Below are 16,546 nucleotides of genomic sequence, written 5' to 3'. Positions count from 1 at the left end.
GTCTAATATAATAGCTATAAATCTGCAACGTAAACTTGCAACCACATTGCCAGGAGCAGATGCTCGTCCTGAGAAGATCCCAGTATGGATAAGAGTAAATAACCAAAGAAAGAACAATCATCCATTATATTCATAATAATATATATATTTATAATTCATGTTTTTATAAATATATAAATATAATCTTATCAATATTATGTCAAGTAGATATATTTATATATGTATATCAAGCTAATATAAATCTTTTTGATATCAATATCATATATAAATCTATTATCCTTTTTCTGATTTAAATATAAATGTTGTGCATTTTGCACCCCATCCCCGTCTTTGACAGGGGACCCCCAGTTGGTGTCTATCTGCCTGCTAGGAGAGAAGAAGCCCGAAGTCTTAAGGCAAATTCATGTTGCCCTTGCGTTTGTCATCAAGGCCTTCAAAGGCCGCAGGAATCAAGTTCGCACAAACACTTCTTGTGGGCCGATATGCGAGACAAAGACTCTCAAATTGCCTTCGACTTAAAATCATCAACTTAAACTAACAAAATGGCCATCTAGCCCAAAGATTAGTAAAGGCTCCATAAACTTCAAAATCGGCCTGAAAGCCCAGAATGCGAACTCAAAAATTCAAAATCGGCATGAAAAAACCGAAATGCAAATTGCCAAATGGGGTGAACTCTCAAAATCAGCTAAGTGACCGAAATAACCCAAAGGCTTCAAACTCCGAAAACAACTTAAGCTCATGAAGCTGGCTTAGAGGCCAAAAAGCCGAAAAATCCCCAAAACTCGGCATTTTTTTGGTGTTTTGTAAGAAAACTTTAATCGTGCAAATAGGCTTCATGAGTCGAGAGATCTTAGTTCGCAAGTTCTCAAAACCCTCTAGTGGCCCGACAATGTGAAAGGGGGCTATGTTTGCTCATTCTAATCTAAAATCGCGAGCCTGCATACAATGAAAATGCGATGTCTACAAGCAACCAAAAATCGCACAGAACGCCTGATTAACCCGAAAATCAAAAGACTTTCAAATTCGGCTTACAAGCCGAAAAAGGATAAATGTGTTTGAAGTTCGCCTCAATCTCCCAAAAATGGTGAAAGACGCAAGTTCGTGAATACATCTAACAAGCCGAAATTCATGAATCTCGCGAAATATCTCTCTAAGCCGAAAAGTGAAAGAGAACTTAAATTTTCAAAACTCCTCATTTGGCCTAAATACAAGCAAGCTCACAAATTCACCTAGTAGGCCGAGAACTTTCAAAAATCGTGAATTTCACAAAGTCGGTTAATAGGCCGAAAAAGAGTTACAAGTTCGCCAAACACTTCAGTAGGCCGAAATTCAAAAAAAAAAATGCTTAGAGGTTTCAAATCGGCTTGGTGGCTCGAAATCCATGGGAAGGGCACATTAAAATGTAAACTAAGGGCTCACAATATAACCTATTAGGCCGAAATCATTCAAACTTACCAAATTGCCTCTAAGGCCGAAAACCTATAGCTAGGTATGAATCGTGCAAAACAACCGATATTGCCGAATTTAGAAGCGAAAGTGAAACAAAGGCTTCTTTTGCCCAAACAACATCTCTCATTTCACCTGTTGAACCCGAAATTGCCAAAAGGGGGGTTATAAACTAAAAGGTAAATCTCTAAAAAAAAACCGGTTTACCCAAAATTCTAAAACTTAGGTGATTTACAAGTAAGTTCACACAAAATTTCACCAAGATGACGTTAAAATGGAAAGCCAAAATCGTTTAAAACGTGTGGAAGGCCTGAATTTTGTTTAAGTTGGAGAGCGACTCAGGACGAAGGATCAGATTTCACGTTCGAAGAGAGATATTTAAAAGATACATCTCACAAAGAGCTTCTCAAGCCCGAACTTTGCCAAACCAAAGCCCGACCTTGCATAAAATTTAATGTTTGTCAAATTAATTTAATTAATTTTTCAAATTGATTGATTAAAGGTGAAATTGATTGTTCGCAAGAGAACGTCATCGAAAAGAACAAGGAGAAAGCCTGAAACGCAAATCGAAGAAGGATCGCGATAAAGGCCAAGTGCTGGAAGCTGGAGAACAAGATGCAGAAGCGCGAGATTGGAACCAAGCATTGGGAAGCACGTCATCACCTGAACGACAAAGTTAAAGGCCACCACCTGAACCACAGAGTTGAAGTCCACCACCGAGACCAAAGACCGAAGAACATTCAAAATGCAGCAAGTATGCACATTCCCAGAAGGATACACTGCTGGAAGAAATTCCAAAAATTCAGTTTAAGAGACTGAAACTGTTTTATTGTAAAGAGTTGCCTGTGGGTCCTGCTCAAGATATTTTAAAACAAAGGGACACAGGTCAGTTATGTTCAACTACCGGATATACCCAAATTGAAGCCAAACAGTTGTAGGTAGTTGGAATAGTAGTTGAAGGGATAACTAAGAATTAAGTGGGTATGGCCAGGCCTTATTTTGTGGAATAAATCAGGACCCTTGGATGCAGTCCATCCTGGCCACCGGTTCAAATTGTAAATCTATAAAAGGTAGGGGCCTTTCTCTTGTAAAGGGTTAGATTTTGTTAGATAGTTAGACTCTAGTTAGGCTGTTAGATTTCAATTAGAATAGGTTAAAGTTTTGTAGAAAGTTAGATTTTAGCAGTAGCATAGAGATGCTACAAAAATTGTTGTAATGGTAGCTGAAGCAAATATATGATGGTGTTTATTGTCTTTGTTTTCTTCTGTTTGCATGGTTTCTTTCAATATTTTAGATAGATCTTTTTGTTTTGGGTGTGCAGATATTTGATGGATTCAGGCTCATACCATTGAGGGTATACTAACTATATGTTCTTGTGTATGGTTAGTCTAAGCCTTTAATTACATTTAGTTCAATTGCAGGTGTCTGTCTGAGTTGCGCCAGAATTGGGTGCTTAACCATGCATTTGCATTCTGAAAATCTTCCAATTTCCTAGAAGATTGCACCGTTCCTACAAGGTTGTGAGTTGTTCTGGCCAAGCAAGGATTGGTTATGTTGAATCCGTCTACCCACATACCAGCCTTGTTAATTTTAGGTTTCCTGAACCCCTCCCTTTTGATTTTATTTCCCAGTCTGAGAATTGCAGCGGACCAGCTTGATGCAAAACGTAAGACCCCTTGTGCTCCCAGCAAAACACATCGACCGTTGAGTTATCCCGCAGTCAAGAACTGACATTTGGAACCTTGAGGTTGTCCCTTTTGATCAATCAAAAGCAGCATTAGGGCTTCCTTGTACAAGAGAGGATAGGATACTTGGCGAGATCATTCTATTCTGCGTTGACCGATAGAGTTGCAGCAATGTGGTTTTAGCCACGTCAACAATAAATAAATAAATGAATTATATTATCAAATATTTATCTATTTTCTAATTACCTATTATATACATTATTAATACCCCATTGCCTAGAAGCATTAGTTATATTTGGAGGCTGTGAGGCCAGACAGATCTGACATGCATCAGATCTGGTCTGCCACTGCATATGAAATTAAGAATGACTGTAGTTCGTATTGCAGTCTATATTAATATTAGTATTAAATTCTGCATAAAAACATTATCAGACTTTGTATATTAAGCACACGTATTAAGCCATTCTCATGCATACCAGCGAGAACAAGGATGTTTGCTGCCTATGACTTCCTAATAGTTTCCATCCTTCTCCCCTGCTTTGAAAGATTACAACCACCTCTTTATACCCTGCGCTTGGGAATGAGAAGTCACGTGGGTGAGACATTTCTCATGTCTCTTGGTGAAAACTTCCCTTGTAATTGTATCCTTTCATTAATAATACTATTCGCTTCTCTCCTGATTAAAAATAATTAATGTTTGGTTAATATCGTGCTATTTTGTTGCCTCTTCAGCGATAAGCTTGGAAGGACCGATAGTATTTCATATGCTACTCTAGAAATAATTATAATGATCCGATCAGGTCTGATTAATCATTCTTTCTCACCGATAATAATAAAGGTTGCTGTATCGTATTGTATTAATATTACAATTTAAATGATTATTATCGGTGATGTTCAATGTTAGTAACAATTGACATAGGAGTACGATTTGTGATATTTCATTCACTATTCTTGGTTAGTATTCATTTATTATTTATATGTAATATTAATTTATAATATTTTCAAATATAATATAATTTATTTAATTTAAATATTTCAAGAATTTTAATTAATAAATATTAAAAATATAACATTTAATGATTCCAAGTAATCATTTGTTGATAATTATTATAATACTTAATAATAATTATTTCATTTAGGTTATATATAATGACCAAGGAGGGTCATGACACAGAGTTTTTCAATCATGCTCTATATATTATTTTATCCTGTAACCCTACCAAAAATATGACAATTTTGCCTTAAATTTCATGATCACCCACCTCAGCCCCCATCTTCAACTGCACCATCAGAAGCTCCTAGCAAAATGTCAGTGTAAACTACTCTGTTTATTTGTTTTCTTTAAAAGAAAACTTGTACGGAATCTCATTGCAAGATTATGTTTATTGTGGTTTAGACTTCAGTTTTGTTGAAGTGAATTGCTTTTTATGACATTAGCTAGATAGACCTAGAAATCAAGACAGGGTTAATCTATCCTTCCAAACCTATCAATACCAAGATTGCATTAAATGCGCATTGACAGCAATGAACTGAACAGGATGCAGAAAAGAATGATTAGGATAGATTAGTGCAGCTGACAACAATGCAACAAATAATGACATTAGTGGACTACATCAGCCTTTATTGAGAATCCTTTAACCTTTGGATATGCTGCTAAGTTCACAAAAGCTGCAGTGTTGAGGAAGGATTGCTTGGTAGAATTGACAAATCTGCAATTTTAACCAAATATTTATAGTGTTGAACGAAAAATGCATTGCATTAAACTAAAATTCAGTAAGCAATATTTCAAACTTGCACACTTGACTTTTCAGATTGTTGTTCAAACATTCAAAGACATTTGACTCTACTAGAGAATATTATATATTGTATTTATTTGGTTCTATAAATTGACCACCTAGAGCTTTTGTACTTCAATGATTATCATAATATGGACAGTCATAAACAACCTTTTTACACAACAAAGTTGTTGTACATTGAGTTATGAAGTTGTAGTGTCCCACCCCAATGTGCAACCAGTTTCTTTACTTTGTCAAACACTTGGAGTACACTTGAATGTGAATGGTTCTGAATATTATCATCTATTTGATTTGTTTAATTCTTTCATAACATTTTCCCCTTCATATAATTCATCTTGACTTTCAGAAAATCAAGGAGGCTGTAATGTCCCTACTAGTTAGGGATCACTATCCTGCAAAAACAGATTGTTAGAATACAACAAACATGAAAATATATATCTAATCTAAATTGCAATCGAACTTAAATATACTTAATTAACATAATCATAATTTTAATCTAAAAAAAAAAGATACGAATGCCATACAAAGTATGTCCTTAGGCGGCCGTGAAGCTCGCCTTCTTGGAACCCATCTTGATTCCAAGCCCTCCAAGAAGTCGAAGGTGAATTCGACTCCTGTCTTGAATGTAATTTCTTACATCCAAGCCCTCCAGGAAATCGAAGGTTAATTCGATTCCTGTATTGGGTGTAACCTTTTATGCCCAAGCCATCCAAGGAAGACCATGTGTTCATTCCTTGCCTTGGGTAATGCATCCCATCACCCAAGTCCTCAGAGTGGACCGGCCAGATCCATCTCCTCTTGGTTGAACTTAATCAACCAAGCCATACATATGCATATCAATAATCAGTATATATTGCCCTAGGGATTAGCATAATCCCTCCCTTAAACTAAGGAAGTTTCCTCCCTATAGTTTCCATCATGTGATAATATATTTTTGCCTTTCCTTAATATTTTCCTATTCCCTATTCCATATGTTTATATTCCTGATTTAGCATGTATTTTTTTTTCATATATTCCTTAAAACATTCATTAACCCATATTCACATATATTTTAACTAAGCATTGACATATATTCCTTAATAGTTGAAATCCTTTCATTAAAGCATTTATTAACATGAATATTATATATACATTAACTACATTAATTATACCCCTTCATTACCTATTTAATAGATTAATGCATTTATTATAACATTCATTATTTATATCCATTAATTACTTATATTATAATGTTAATTATTTGTATCCCTTTAAAATACACAATAATTAACATTACTACGACCTTGCCTATATTCATTACCTCCTTAGTATATTTACCCCTTACCTGTTGGCTTGCAGCAGAATTCCCTTTTTATTCCTCTACTTCCCGTGCATCTCCTTTCTCCCTTCATTGCTGTGGCTGCTTCCCTTTAATGCCTCATGAAGGGCTGTGACCCCCCACGATCCCCTTCCGCATGAAGGGGTGCAGTGGTACCGTCGCACCTTTTTGTGCGGGGTGATTCGTGGGGGCTTATTTAATTTGTTTGTTTGCTTTTTTAAGATGTATATACATGTGTATAACGCTTCATTTTAATATTGCTTTTTAATAATAATGTTTGCCTTTTAATATATATACATGTGTAGTAAACAACACTTCATTTGTTATATATTTAAAATAATAACATAACACTTCTTTCATTATATGTATATATTAAATATATTACATATTAAATAATGCTTTCCTTTATTATATAAATATATTTCCTCTATTTAATATAATACTTATATTATCGTATTAATCATGTATTTACAATAATCTTATTTACTCAATCCATATCCTTTAATATTATTACATAACTTTACATTAGGTGATAACGCGGGGGTTATCACAGAGGCATTGTGACAAACAGTTTGCAATCATACCATGTGACCAAATATTTTAAGCTTAAACATTATGGACTAATGTATATTTTAAGTTTAAACTTTCTCCTACAGCTCTCTCATCCTGATGATGAATCACGGAGTGTGATTCGAAACGTTGATGCAAAAACTTCTACAGAGCTGAATCCAGAAGCATATATGAATTTAGCATGGACTGTGGAAATCTTATCTCTCTAATCTTTGCTGCTTGTCAAACTTGACTAGACAAGACAAATATAAAGGAGTGCATGGCATTTTGGGAAGCTGAAATGATCCAAATTCTTTGCTTAGGATGACAAATATCCTTTCGGCTTGTTTATGATGTCATCTTGCTCTCTTTTCTTTATAAACCTCACAAAAGCAATCATTTTGAGGAATTGAAGTAGTTTTCCTTAGCGTCCTTGTAAAATTGGTTAACTGAAGCTATTGTTGTTTCAGCCTATGAATCTTAGTGAAGCAATAGTGTGGTTGGGAGAGTGTGAGAGTAAATTGTGGAAATTGTATGGTGTTTAGATAATGTTGTTCTTGAAAAAGACTGTAAATAAGGCCTTGTATAGGCAGTTGACAATTTTTAAAGCTCTTGAGATGAAGGCTTGTGGAGTTTAACACTCACTCTTCTAAGATTTTCACCCACATTGTGCTTCTCCATGGCACATTGTTGTTGTCTCTTATTTCTATGCTCACTTTACTTGTTATTACATGCTTCCATACATTGTGAAGCACATTTACATTACTAGATTTATTATCCTTGGGATTTTTTTAATATGATTTTTTCAATAGAACAGCAGCTTCTTCAAACAGTTCACATTAAAGTATATAAGGAGTTGTGTTGGTGAACCAAGGTGTGAAATATTCACTTCGTTTTACAGATCAAAAAGTGTATTGATTTTTCATATTCTGTTATTTTAAAAGTAAAACAAATCCATTACAATGCTCAAATGCAATTGAATTTTCAATAGAAAACACATAAAATATCTTAAGGAAAGTTAGAAAATACCTATGTTATGTATTGAATCGACAAATATCCTCCAGAAAGTTTACATTTTCTTTACAGCATAAGGAAGAAAATTAAATTCAAATCCAACTTCCCTAACAAACCAAATCCAATCCAATCCATGACAAGAGCAAAAGAAACATATAATACTTACAGTAAGGTTTATCTCATCATAAACTGCTGAAGACATTATATGTCGATAGGCTGAAAGAGATGTAAATGTTTTTGGTATAAAGGCCTGTCGAAACTTTTGTACAGCATTTATTTCAGGAAATACAAGATGGTGTATGCTAGAACTAAATTCTATCGTTGGGGCTTGAAAACGCCTTATTGAACGCTTCACTGATTTTATAGTTGGAAATGAGATGGATTTTACAGATTCCATTGACGATCCTGCATTGTGAACCAATATAGCATCCACCATGTTATCATCCTCACTGGACAATACAATGTAACTCCTTAAAATGAAATGAGAAAGAATTACCTTGAGATAGACGTTTATCTACATGAATTCCTTTCCCAGATTCTAAAGAACTACCCTCATTGTTGACATCATATTCAGGGACTCTTTCTTTATATGAGTATTCAGACTGGGCTCCTTGCTTGCTAGTTTCCTCAAAAATATTAGGAACAAAGCACTCTGCTATTTTTGGTGATATAGAACATTCCGGAATTGGATTCGCAATTGGGGCATCATGAATTTTGTCCTTTTTCGGCATTTTCAAAACTGTCAAAATCTGGTTTACTGCAATGTCTACAAGTTAGCTTTAGAAATAATGTGTTACCCTCTACACATATGAATATGTCACGTACATCGCACACGTTACTTCTTAGATCATGTCATAATAATCAAGCCATTATTTCAGGTGACCAAGTTATCCTTTTCCAATATCTATGACTATCAAGTAATTAAAGGATTATTAGAAAACATCGTCAAAAAATAAAATGCATTAGATGCTTTCAAAGAATTATTTAACTTAGAAAAACCTATGCAATGTAATGGAAAAAGATTGACAAGTAGAATTAAGTGTCGAATACCAGGAAGTCCTAGCTCTTTCCATGAGGTTACGGTTGCAAATAATAAATTTGGTCTCCAAAACTATACGAGTTATTGAGGAAAAACATTCAATAAAGCCCATGACTCGAGAAAGAACAAAAAAGAAGAAATATAATCTTACATTCATAAGAAGGTCTATCCCAGATCCAGTACAGTATATCTTGAAAATCAAGAGAATATAACCACCAAACACAAATGAATAAATTAACTCAGGAAGCAATAATACTAATTGTTAGCAAATTTTCACAAACTTCATTTTCAGTGGATGTAGCTGGCATATCATCATCAACCAACCTACTAGATGACATCAAACAACTCCATAATATACATTTTGACATCACCAATTTGACCTTCCATTCTTTGACTCAACTAGTCTACACATTTAAGAAGGAACTTTTCTTCTTTTTTTTTGGAATATGGATGTGCTTGACCTTTCACGTGTACAATAACAGATGAGCTGTTCATCTTTCATATGAAAACGTAAAAAAATATTGATGTTTTTCAAAAAAATGGGTAAAAAGAATATCATATTACTTGGAGAAAACAAAGCCTTACATCCATTTAAAAATAGATACACATGGGAAGTCCTTCCAAAGAGAGCTAGAAAACCTAGATTTGAAACTATGCCAAAAATGGGAAAGGACAATTGACATCTCTACAGAAACACTCAAATTTAAATTTGACCGGCATGGTCAAACTTTGCTAAAAACAGCCTCAACTCCCCAGTATAAGATAGGACGGATCTTCATTTAATAACTGCACTTGGACAAGAATCCAAGAATCCAACAGTCCAACACATTGTATTCCATATTAGTTTGTGTTTTGTAATTGTTCTTGAGCATCCAAGAGACTTCACGAAGATAAGACTTCTCCAAGAAAGAGAGGCAGTGTAAAAGAGAATTAAATTCAACTTGAAACCATGCCCATAAAGCCTTCAAAAATGGGCATTTCCAAAAGACACGAGCCACTATTTCATCTCTACCATACAAAGTGCAAGTAGAGTCTCTAATATGGCATGCATCCATTGGCATTATATCACACATGATTTCATCTTTATAATTCTCAATACGAAAATTAACTAGGCATTGTTCACTTACCAACAACTATTGTCCTTTCTGCACTCAAGAAACATTGTAGGGACTTGGATGCTTCAATTTTTTCAACTTCAATTTCTCCACCATCTCGTATGAGACTAAATTGTCAGTACTACCACTATCCAGTTTTTTGTGAACTATGCAAAATTGACACTAAGTTTTGTGAACTATACAAAATTGCCTGTTGGCTAGGCTAGGTAACATTGCAGCAACTAATATTTTTGTATCTAGAGTCTTTAAAGATGGTATGATTGAACAAACATATATAATGTACCAACACAGTGTAATAGAGCAACTAATTAAAAAAAGCAATAATCTATACTGGGGTAATTTTTACATGATACGATATGTTGTTTTTTAACTCAGATTGTTATGATAATATGCTATTGGATAAAACCCGATACAAATAAGTCTTCCAAAAGAAACTTGAAGTTCACAAGAAACCGGAGAATATCCACAACAAACCAGTTCGAATTGGTTCTCTGTCAGTTTTGCCATTATCCATATGTTTGTTGCAGTCCAAACCAATTTTACTTCTTTCATGGATATCCTTTCTAAAAGTATTGTTCTCAAGGTCCTTTGCATATTGTGCACTAACATCCTTAGAGCTCCATATCAATGTGTTATCAGCTGCAAGGAATTGACAAAACATAACTTTGTTACAGATTGCCATAAACAACTCATCAAATATGAAAAAAAAAATTGGATAATAAATGTCAAATAATTTTTGAGTTAATTATCATGAAATTTTTTGTATACACCTTTTGAAGGCCCAGCATCAAAAATTGATATTGCTTCATTTGAACTTGTCACTGAGGTCTTTGAAACTGTTTGACAAACTTTTGGCTCACCCACATCAACGAGATATTCCTCAAATTCAAGTGTGCAATTGCTTTCAATATCTTCTTGACAATTAAAATATCTCTTCTCTAAAACCTTCCCATCTTCAGTCAATAAAATTACCTAAATCATATATAATATTTATATCAGTTTTATATTCTCACAGCATTATCGGTCAAAAGAATGGGAGTAAAACAATCATCTTTGTATACAATAAGAGTGCAAACAAGAAACAAAATCCATTCCTTGTGTCTAATTCTTATTCTAGTATACAAGTTCAAGTTTTACTGTATGAATTTTGTAATCGACTATTTTTTTTGAAATATCAATATAAGAACCATTTACCGATCGGAAAAAAAAAGTTGTGTCCAAACAAGATACACTATCCTTTATACAATATGTTGTATGCTCAACAAAAAAAATAGAAAAAATAATCCTAGAATAGTATGAAGAAACTAATAATCAATTAAACATTAAGTATCATACCTAGCATGCATTAATCTAACCATAATTATGAGACTCGGACTCGGCAAGCTGATTTTGACTCAGATGGACTCGGAGCCCAAACTCAGCAAAAACTCGGCAAAGACTCAGCAACTTGAAAACCCCACAAAATTTAGAGACTTTTAAGGATTTAAAACTTGTTTCATGTACCCATTAATAAATATACCTTAAAAACACAATAACATCGTCAAATAGAAGCTAATTTGATCACATACAAAAGTATACATCAATCACATAAGTATAAACGAAAATTATAGCTGAAGGAAACAACAAACTTATATAGATATTGTCAAATGTATACAAAACTCATGGAATATGAAATCAATAGCATCAAAACAAATATTAAAACTAAAATTATAAGATTATGGCCCAAAGGAGATTGAAGTACTCATCCCAACATCGAAACAAGTCATTAGTTGGCATCTAAGATGGGTCCTTGTAATGTCCCCATTTTAGCAAACATGGATTTTGAATGATTTGCCTATTATTCTGACCCTCGTAGGCTAATGAGGATGGTTAGAGGGTCTTCTGAGGCTTGTATCATCTCCAGTGTTCAGTGATTAGTAGTGTTGGCCTTCGTTTGAGGTCTTAAGGACTTTGTATGCATTACTTACTATTTATAGTAAGCCAGAGTTACATAGAGGGGGACCCTTACTATTTTTAGTAAGGTGTGTGGTCATATGTGGATACCTCAGCTCAGCACCCAGTTCAAACGACATTCAGAGATATTGAGTATTTATGGAGTTATTAATGTTTATTTGGCTCAAGTAAATATAAATTGATTAAAAGGTATATAATATTAAGTTATAAATTAACTTACTATTGAGGGTCATGTCATCATTAAAGAGGGTCCAAATATTAAATTAATTTAATTGGCGTCTGTCCCAAGGTGTTAAAAGGTAAAATATTAAATGTTGCAAATGTAATAACATTTAATTATTATTAAATGTGCTTTTTGGAGGGAAATTGACTTCTTCATGAAGTTATATAATCAGCCTTGGGAATCGAGCCATTCATTCTATGAGCATTTGATAACTTGACATTTATGATTTCTTGGCATTTGGAGAAGGCAAACCCAAGGGTTTCTGCATTTTTGCAAATCAGGGCATTGGAGAATGCAGTATCTTCATTGTGACAACTCCTGAGGTGGTGAAAGATCTTTTGAGGGTTGCTTTTGAGTCGGCTGTAACCAGCAATCAAATTTGTGAATATTGGAGGTCATTTTTGGAATAAATTGGAGATGTCTCAAGGCTGCAATTAATTAATTCTGAGGACTGATATACTACAGCAAGGGCCGCATACATAGAGGGCACAATTTCATCAAATATTGTGAAGTCTCATCAGCATCAAGGGTTGCAGCATTGTTATAGAGCATATCGATTTGTACATCAAGTTCCTTATTGTTTATTTGCATTGTCATATCGATCTGTGAGTTGTTGTTGTAGATGCACATTTTATCAGACTTGTGAGGGCATTTAGATTGTGAACCAAGAGTCTTGGCATTGAATATTGGATAGTTGAAATCATCATATGCATTGTGCATTCCAACTTGTATTTGGTTTAGCATAAAATGAAGGTAGTACAAGGTTGCATGCCATTTGTTTGTAAAAATGCTTAATTGCTGCATATTGGTTATCTTAAGATGCATGCCAAGTGTTTGTTAAAATGTCCATTGGCTGTAGGTGCACATTTTACATGTAGAAGTCATGTGTGCATTCAAAAGACAAAAGGGATTGCATTTGCATTTTAGCTCTTGGCCTAGAAGTTTTAGTAATCAATTGCAAGCCTTTAAACTTCATTTGAAACCATTCCATGTAAGCAAAAACAATCTGAAAACAAAAGACAGCAAGAGGTTTCATGACAACTATTTGAAAATATTCCTTGAGGTCCAAGTCAGCAATTACAAATCAGATTTAGTAAGGGATATTACAGTCCTAGATGATGGTGTAGCCATGATATTTGTTTGTGCCTCAATGATTGGTTTGAATATTCAAGTGAAGAATTCATTATTCATTTGTTTTTGAAGCCTTTAGTATTAAATGTTTTGTTGACAAGCTCATGAACAAAGAGGAGTGGTTAAGTAAAAAGATAAATGGTTATGTTCTATTTTGACTTTAGCTAGGATACTAATCGATGGGATTCTTCTATTAGCTGTCTATGCAAGGCATGATTGATACATTTTGCATGATGAAAACGGCATTCCTTACCAACTACGACTTCACTCGTATTCAATAGAACAAAGACTGTAGCATGCCAACTTTGCCTATCGCGGCCTTTGTATACTAAAAATGTTGTCCCATATATGAAACAAGATAATCCTTGATTGTGGCTTTGACTGTAAATATGCAAAGATTTGCAACCACGGATATGTATTATGTAGATTTTTATTATCATGATTCATCATTGTCGGGGGATTTGGGGGCAACACCAAAATGAGGTTGAGGGTAACACCCTGTTGTTTGAAAATTTTGTACACTTGGGAAAATATACAAAATTGTGGTTTCAACCACAGCGTGTGAGTAAAACTCTCCTAATTAAGGGAAGGCTCCCCCTATCTAACTACAACTTTGAAAATAAAATAGGATGGGACAGCAATCTTTCTTCTTTTTTCAAGAACGACAATATCCTTTTCTCTTCACAGAAAAGTGATAGCGATTTGATATAAAACAGCAGTAACAACTTTCGAAATGAAATGAGAGAAAGGAAATGAAGTTTCCTAAAAGCTCAAAGACTTCCGTCACTTCCTTCGAGACAGGACAGCAATATCAAGCTCAAAGACTTGATTATATGATGGTCCTATCTACCCTTTTCTATACTAATTCTATCAAGAACAAATTATAACAGCTCAAAGACTAGAATATCTTATTCTTTTCTACTTAAAACAATGGGAAGTAGTATAAGCTCAAAGACTCGCAGCTATTTCTCACAAAATCTGCTCCTAAATTCTCTTAAGAACAAGTGAAAGCACAAAGACATACAGCTTCTCTCAACAGAATATTTATTTTAATCTATATTAACCTCAAATACTTGCAGCACAAAGACTGCAAATCAAATGTGATTAAGCTCTTTAAGAAACACTTGCAAGAAAGAAAATATAGAACACAAACTCAAGTATGTAGCACAAAGACTCAAAGCTTGAGCAATTTCCTTCTATTCCTTTCAATTCTTGAATTTACACATGAAAGCTCAAAGACTTCTTTGCTGTAAATTTGGCAGAGTTTTTGCTTGCTTTCCAAAAGATAAAAATTACAATAGACCCCCTCAAGTATTTATAGGAGAGGAGTCATGAGAAAAGGTGGGAGGATCCCAACTAACTTGAGAAATTCTCTCAACCACCAAGACTTATTCAATAACTAATTATGACTTATTCCAACTACAGTCCTAATTGAACACAACTTGTAGTTGCTTTACATGTAATTACAAAAGTGCAAGTAATGAGTTAACTCACAATTAAAAAGTTATTTTTTACATGTAACTTGTCAAAACAAAATTACAAATGCATAACTAAAACTATTCCATGTGTCTAAAGATGCGACTCTAACTGCATCATCCTTTGTCTGTGATGATCTTCATGTCGCTTCAGGATGCTAGAAGTTGAAGTATTCTAGATTGGTAAAGACATCTTGAACTGGAACGAGAACTTCCATCCTTGTCTTCTTGTTTGGGTTAGTACTATCTTTTCAGGAGGGAAAGGGTTACCTTCCTCTTTTCATGTCATGACCATCTTTGTCTTGAAAGCATTCTATGCTCTCAACCATGAATTGTTGTTGTATCTCTTTTTTGTATCATCCTCCATTCTTGAAATTTGCTTGCAAAATAAGGCCCATGCCTTAATCCATTGATTTGGTAGATCGTGTGTGCAAACCGGACTGACAAGGGAAGAGATAAATTGATGCAAAAATGGGCTCACAAGTGAATTTCGGGTTTTGGAAGTTGAATTACATGTGTGGGGAAAACAAAAGCATTAACTTGCAATTGCGGGGAACAAACATGCAACTTCATATGTGTAATGGGTAACTACAAGTTTGCACTTGTAATTGGACCTTTAGAACTCATTTTCAAGTGTTTTTTTAGTGCATTTTGGACCAATTTCGGGTTCTAGATGGCTGACTGCAGGTAGACTTTAAATGGGGAAAATGAATGAAGGTGTGAAATGAGTGGATGAAATGGTATGTACGGATGATGGAAATGAATATGAGTGAAAATGAAAACATTTTGGGAAGATCGTCTTCAAGAAAATGGGAAGAACTTTCAACATGTAATCCGGTTCTAAAAACCCGATTTTGAAATAATGGGTATTTTTCATCTTTGCAACTTGGAATTTCAACCAAAGATGGTTAAATTCTTTTAACCGTAAGGGAAGAACAATTATTTTCATCCAACTTGCAATCGGGATTTAAAATCTCGAATACAAGTAAAGAGGGAAAATGGGGAAGAACAATGCAATCCACAAATTGCCTTGCAAGGGGAAAATCTCTCTCACAAAACCGACTTTTGGGGCAAAATAATCATATACAAATTTACAACCAGAAAGGAAAAACAAGAAGACAAGAAAACAAGAAAATGAAACAAAGAAAGAAAAGAAATCAAACCTTGCTTCAAACTGAAAATGCCTCCTCAAAAAGATGATCAATCTTTGAAAGAAGGAAGGAGAACTCTTAAAAAGAAATTAACCGCATTCCAAAAACCCTAGCCACGTTTTACCAAAACGCCTTGGGCAGCGAAACGTGGCACCAAATGCAAACTTAATGGCACGAGAAGTGATCAATCCTCCATCAAACCCCAACGCCTTAGCATAATAAGCAAAAACGCCTAAAGGAGAGATGAAAACGTGGCAACTTGGAAAAGAAAATCGTGGTTTTGGCAAAAAACGTTTTTGCTGTTAAAACCCCATAAAATCAGCGATAATGTCTTCCAAATGGCATGAAGAGAGTTGGAAAATGCATGAAAATAGCAAGGAATCCAAAACGCCTTCCTCCTTGAATTTCTCCGCAAAAATCGTTGGAAATCTACAACAAAATCCTCCAATATTGCTGGTCGGGTTTTTAGAAAAGAACAAGTTTAAAATTGCATGCAATAAGGAAAATCGGGTTTTTGAGAGCAAACAACAAGTTTAAAATGTTACTTTTCTCTCAACAAGGTAAAATCGGGTTTTAAAAATCCAATTGCAAGTTTAAAATTTCACTTTTTCCATCAACAAGGCAAAATCGAGTTTTAAAAATGCAATTACA

At 34.4% G+C, this 16,546-nt stretch overlaps 1 protein-coding gene across 5 annotated transcripts in view; it reads right to left on the bottom strand.

Annotated features, from left to right (window-relative positions):
* The window catches only part of LOC131075078 (uncharacterized), a 257,750-nt gene that overhangs the window by 154,110 nt on the left and 87,094 nt on the right, over window positions 1–16,546 (bottom strand). For all 5 annotated transcript variants that reach the window (XR_009113168.2, XM_058011888.2, XM_058011887.2 and 2 more), the window contains 4 exons: window positions 10,733–10,934; window positions 10,437–10,601; window positions 8,305–8,565; window positions 7,975–8,213 (listed from right to left, as the gene is read on the bottom strand). Coding sequence is in view for 4 of the 5 variants with exons in the window: in XM_058011888.2 (XP_057867871.2) it covers window positions 7,975–8,213; window positions 8,305–8,565; window positions 10,437–10,601; window positions 10,733–10,934 (867 nt within the window). In the remaining variant the exon portion in view is untranslated. The remainder of the gene's footprint in view (window positions 1–7,974; window positions 8,214–8,304; window positions 8,566–10,436; window positions 10,602–10,732; window positions 10,935–16,546) is intronic.

The sequence above is a fragment of the Cryptomeria japonica genome, chromosome 3, assembly GCF_030272615.1.
Source record: "Cryptomeria japonica chromosome 3, Sugi_1.0, whole genome shotgun sequence".
Classification (NCBI taxonomy): Eukaryota; Viridiplantae; Streptophyta; class Pinopsida; order Cupressales; family Cupressaceae; genus Cryptomeria; species Cryptomeria japonica.
The sequence above is the reverse complement of the archived record's forward strand: the minus strand, read 5'-3'. Positions and strand labels throughout refer to the sequence as shown.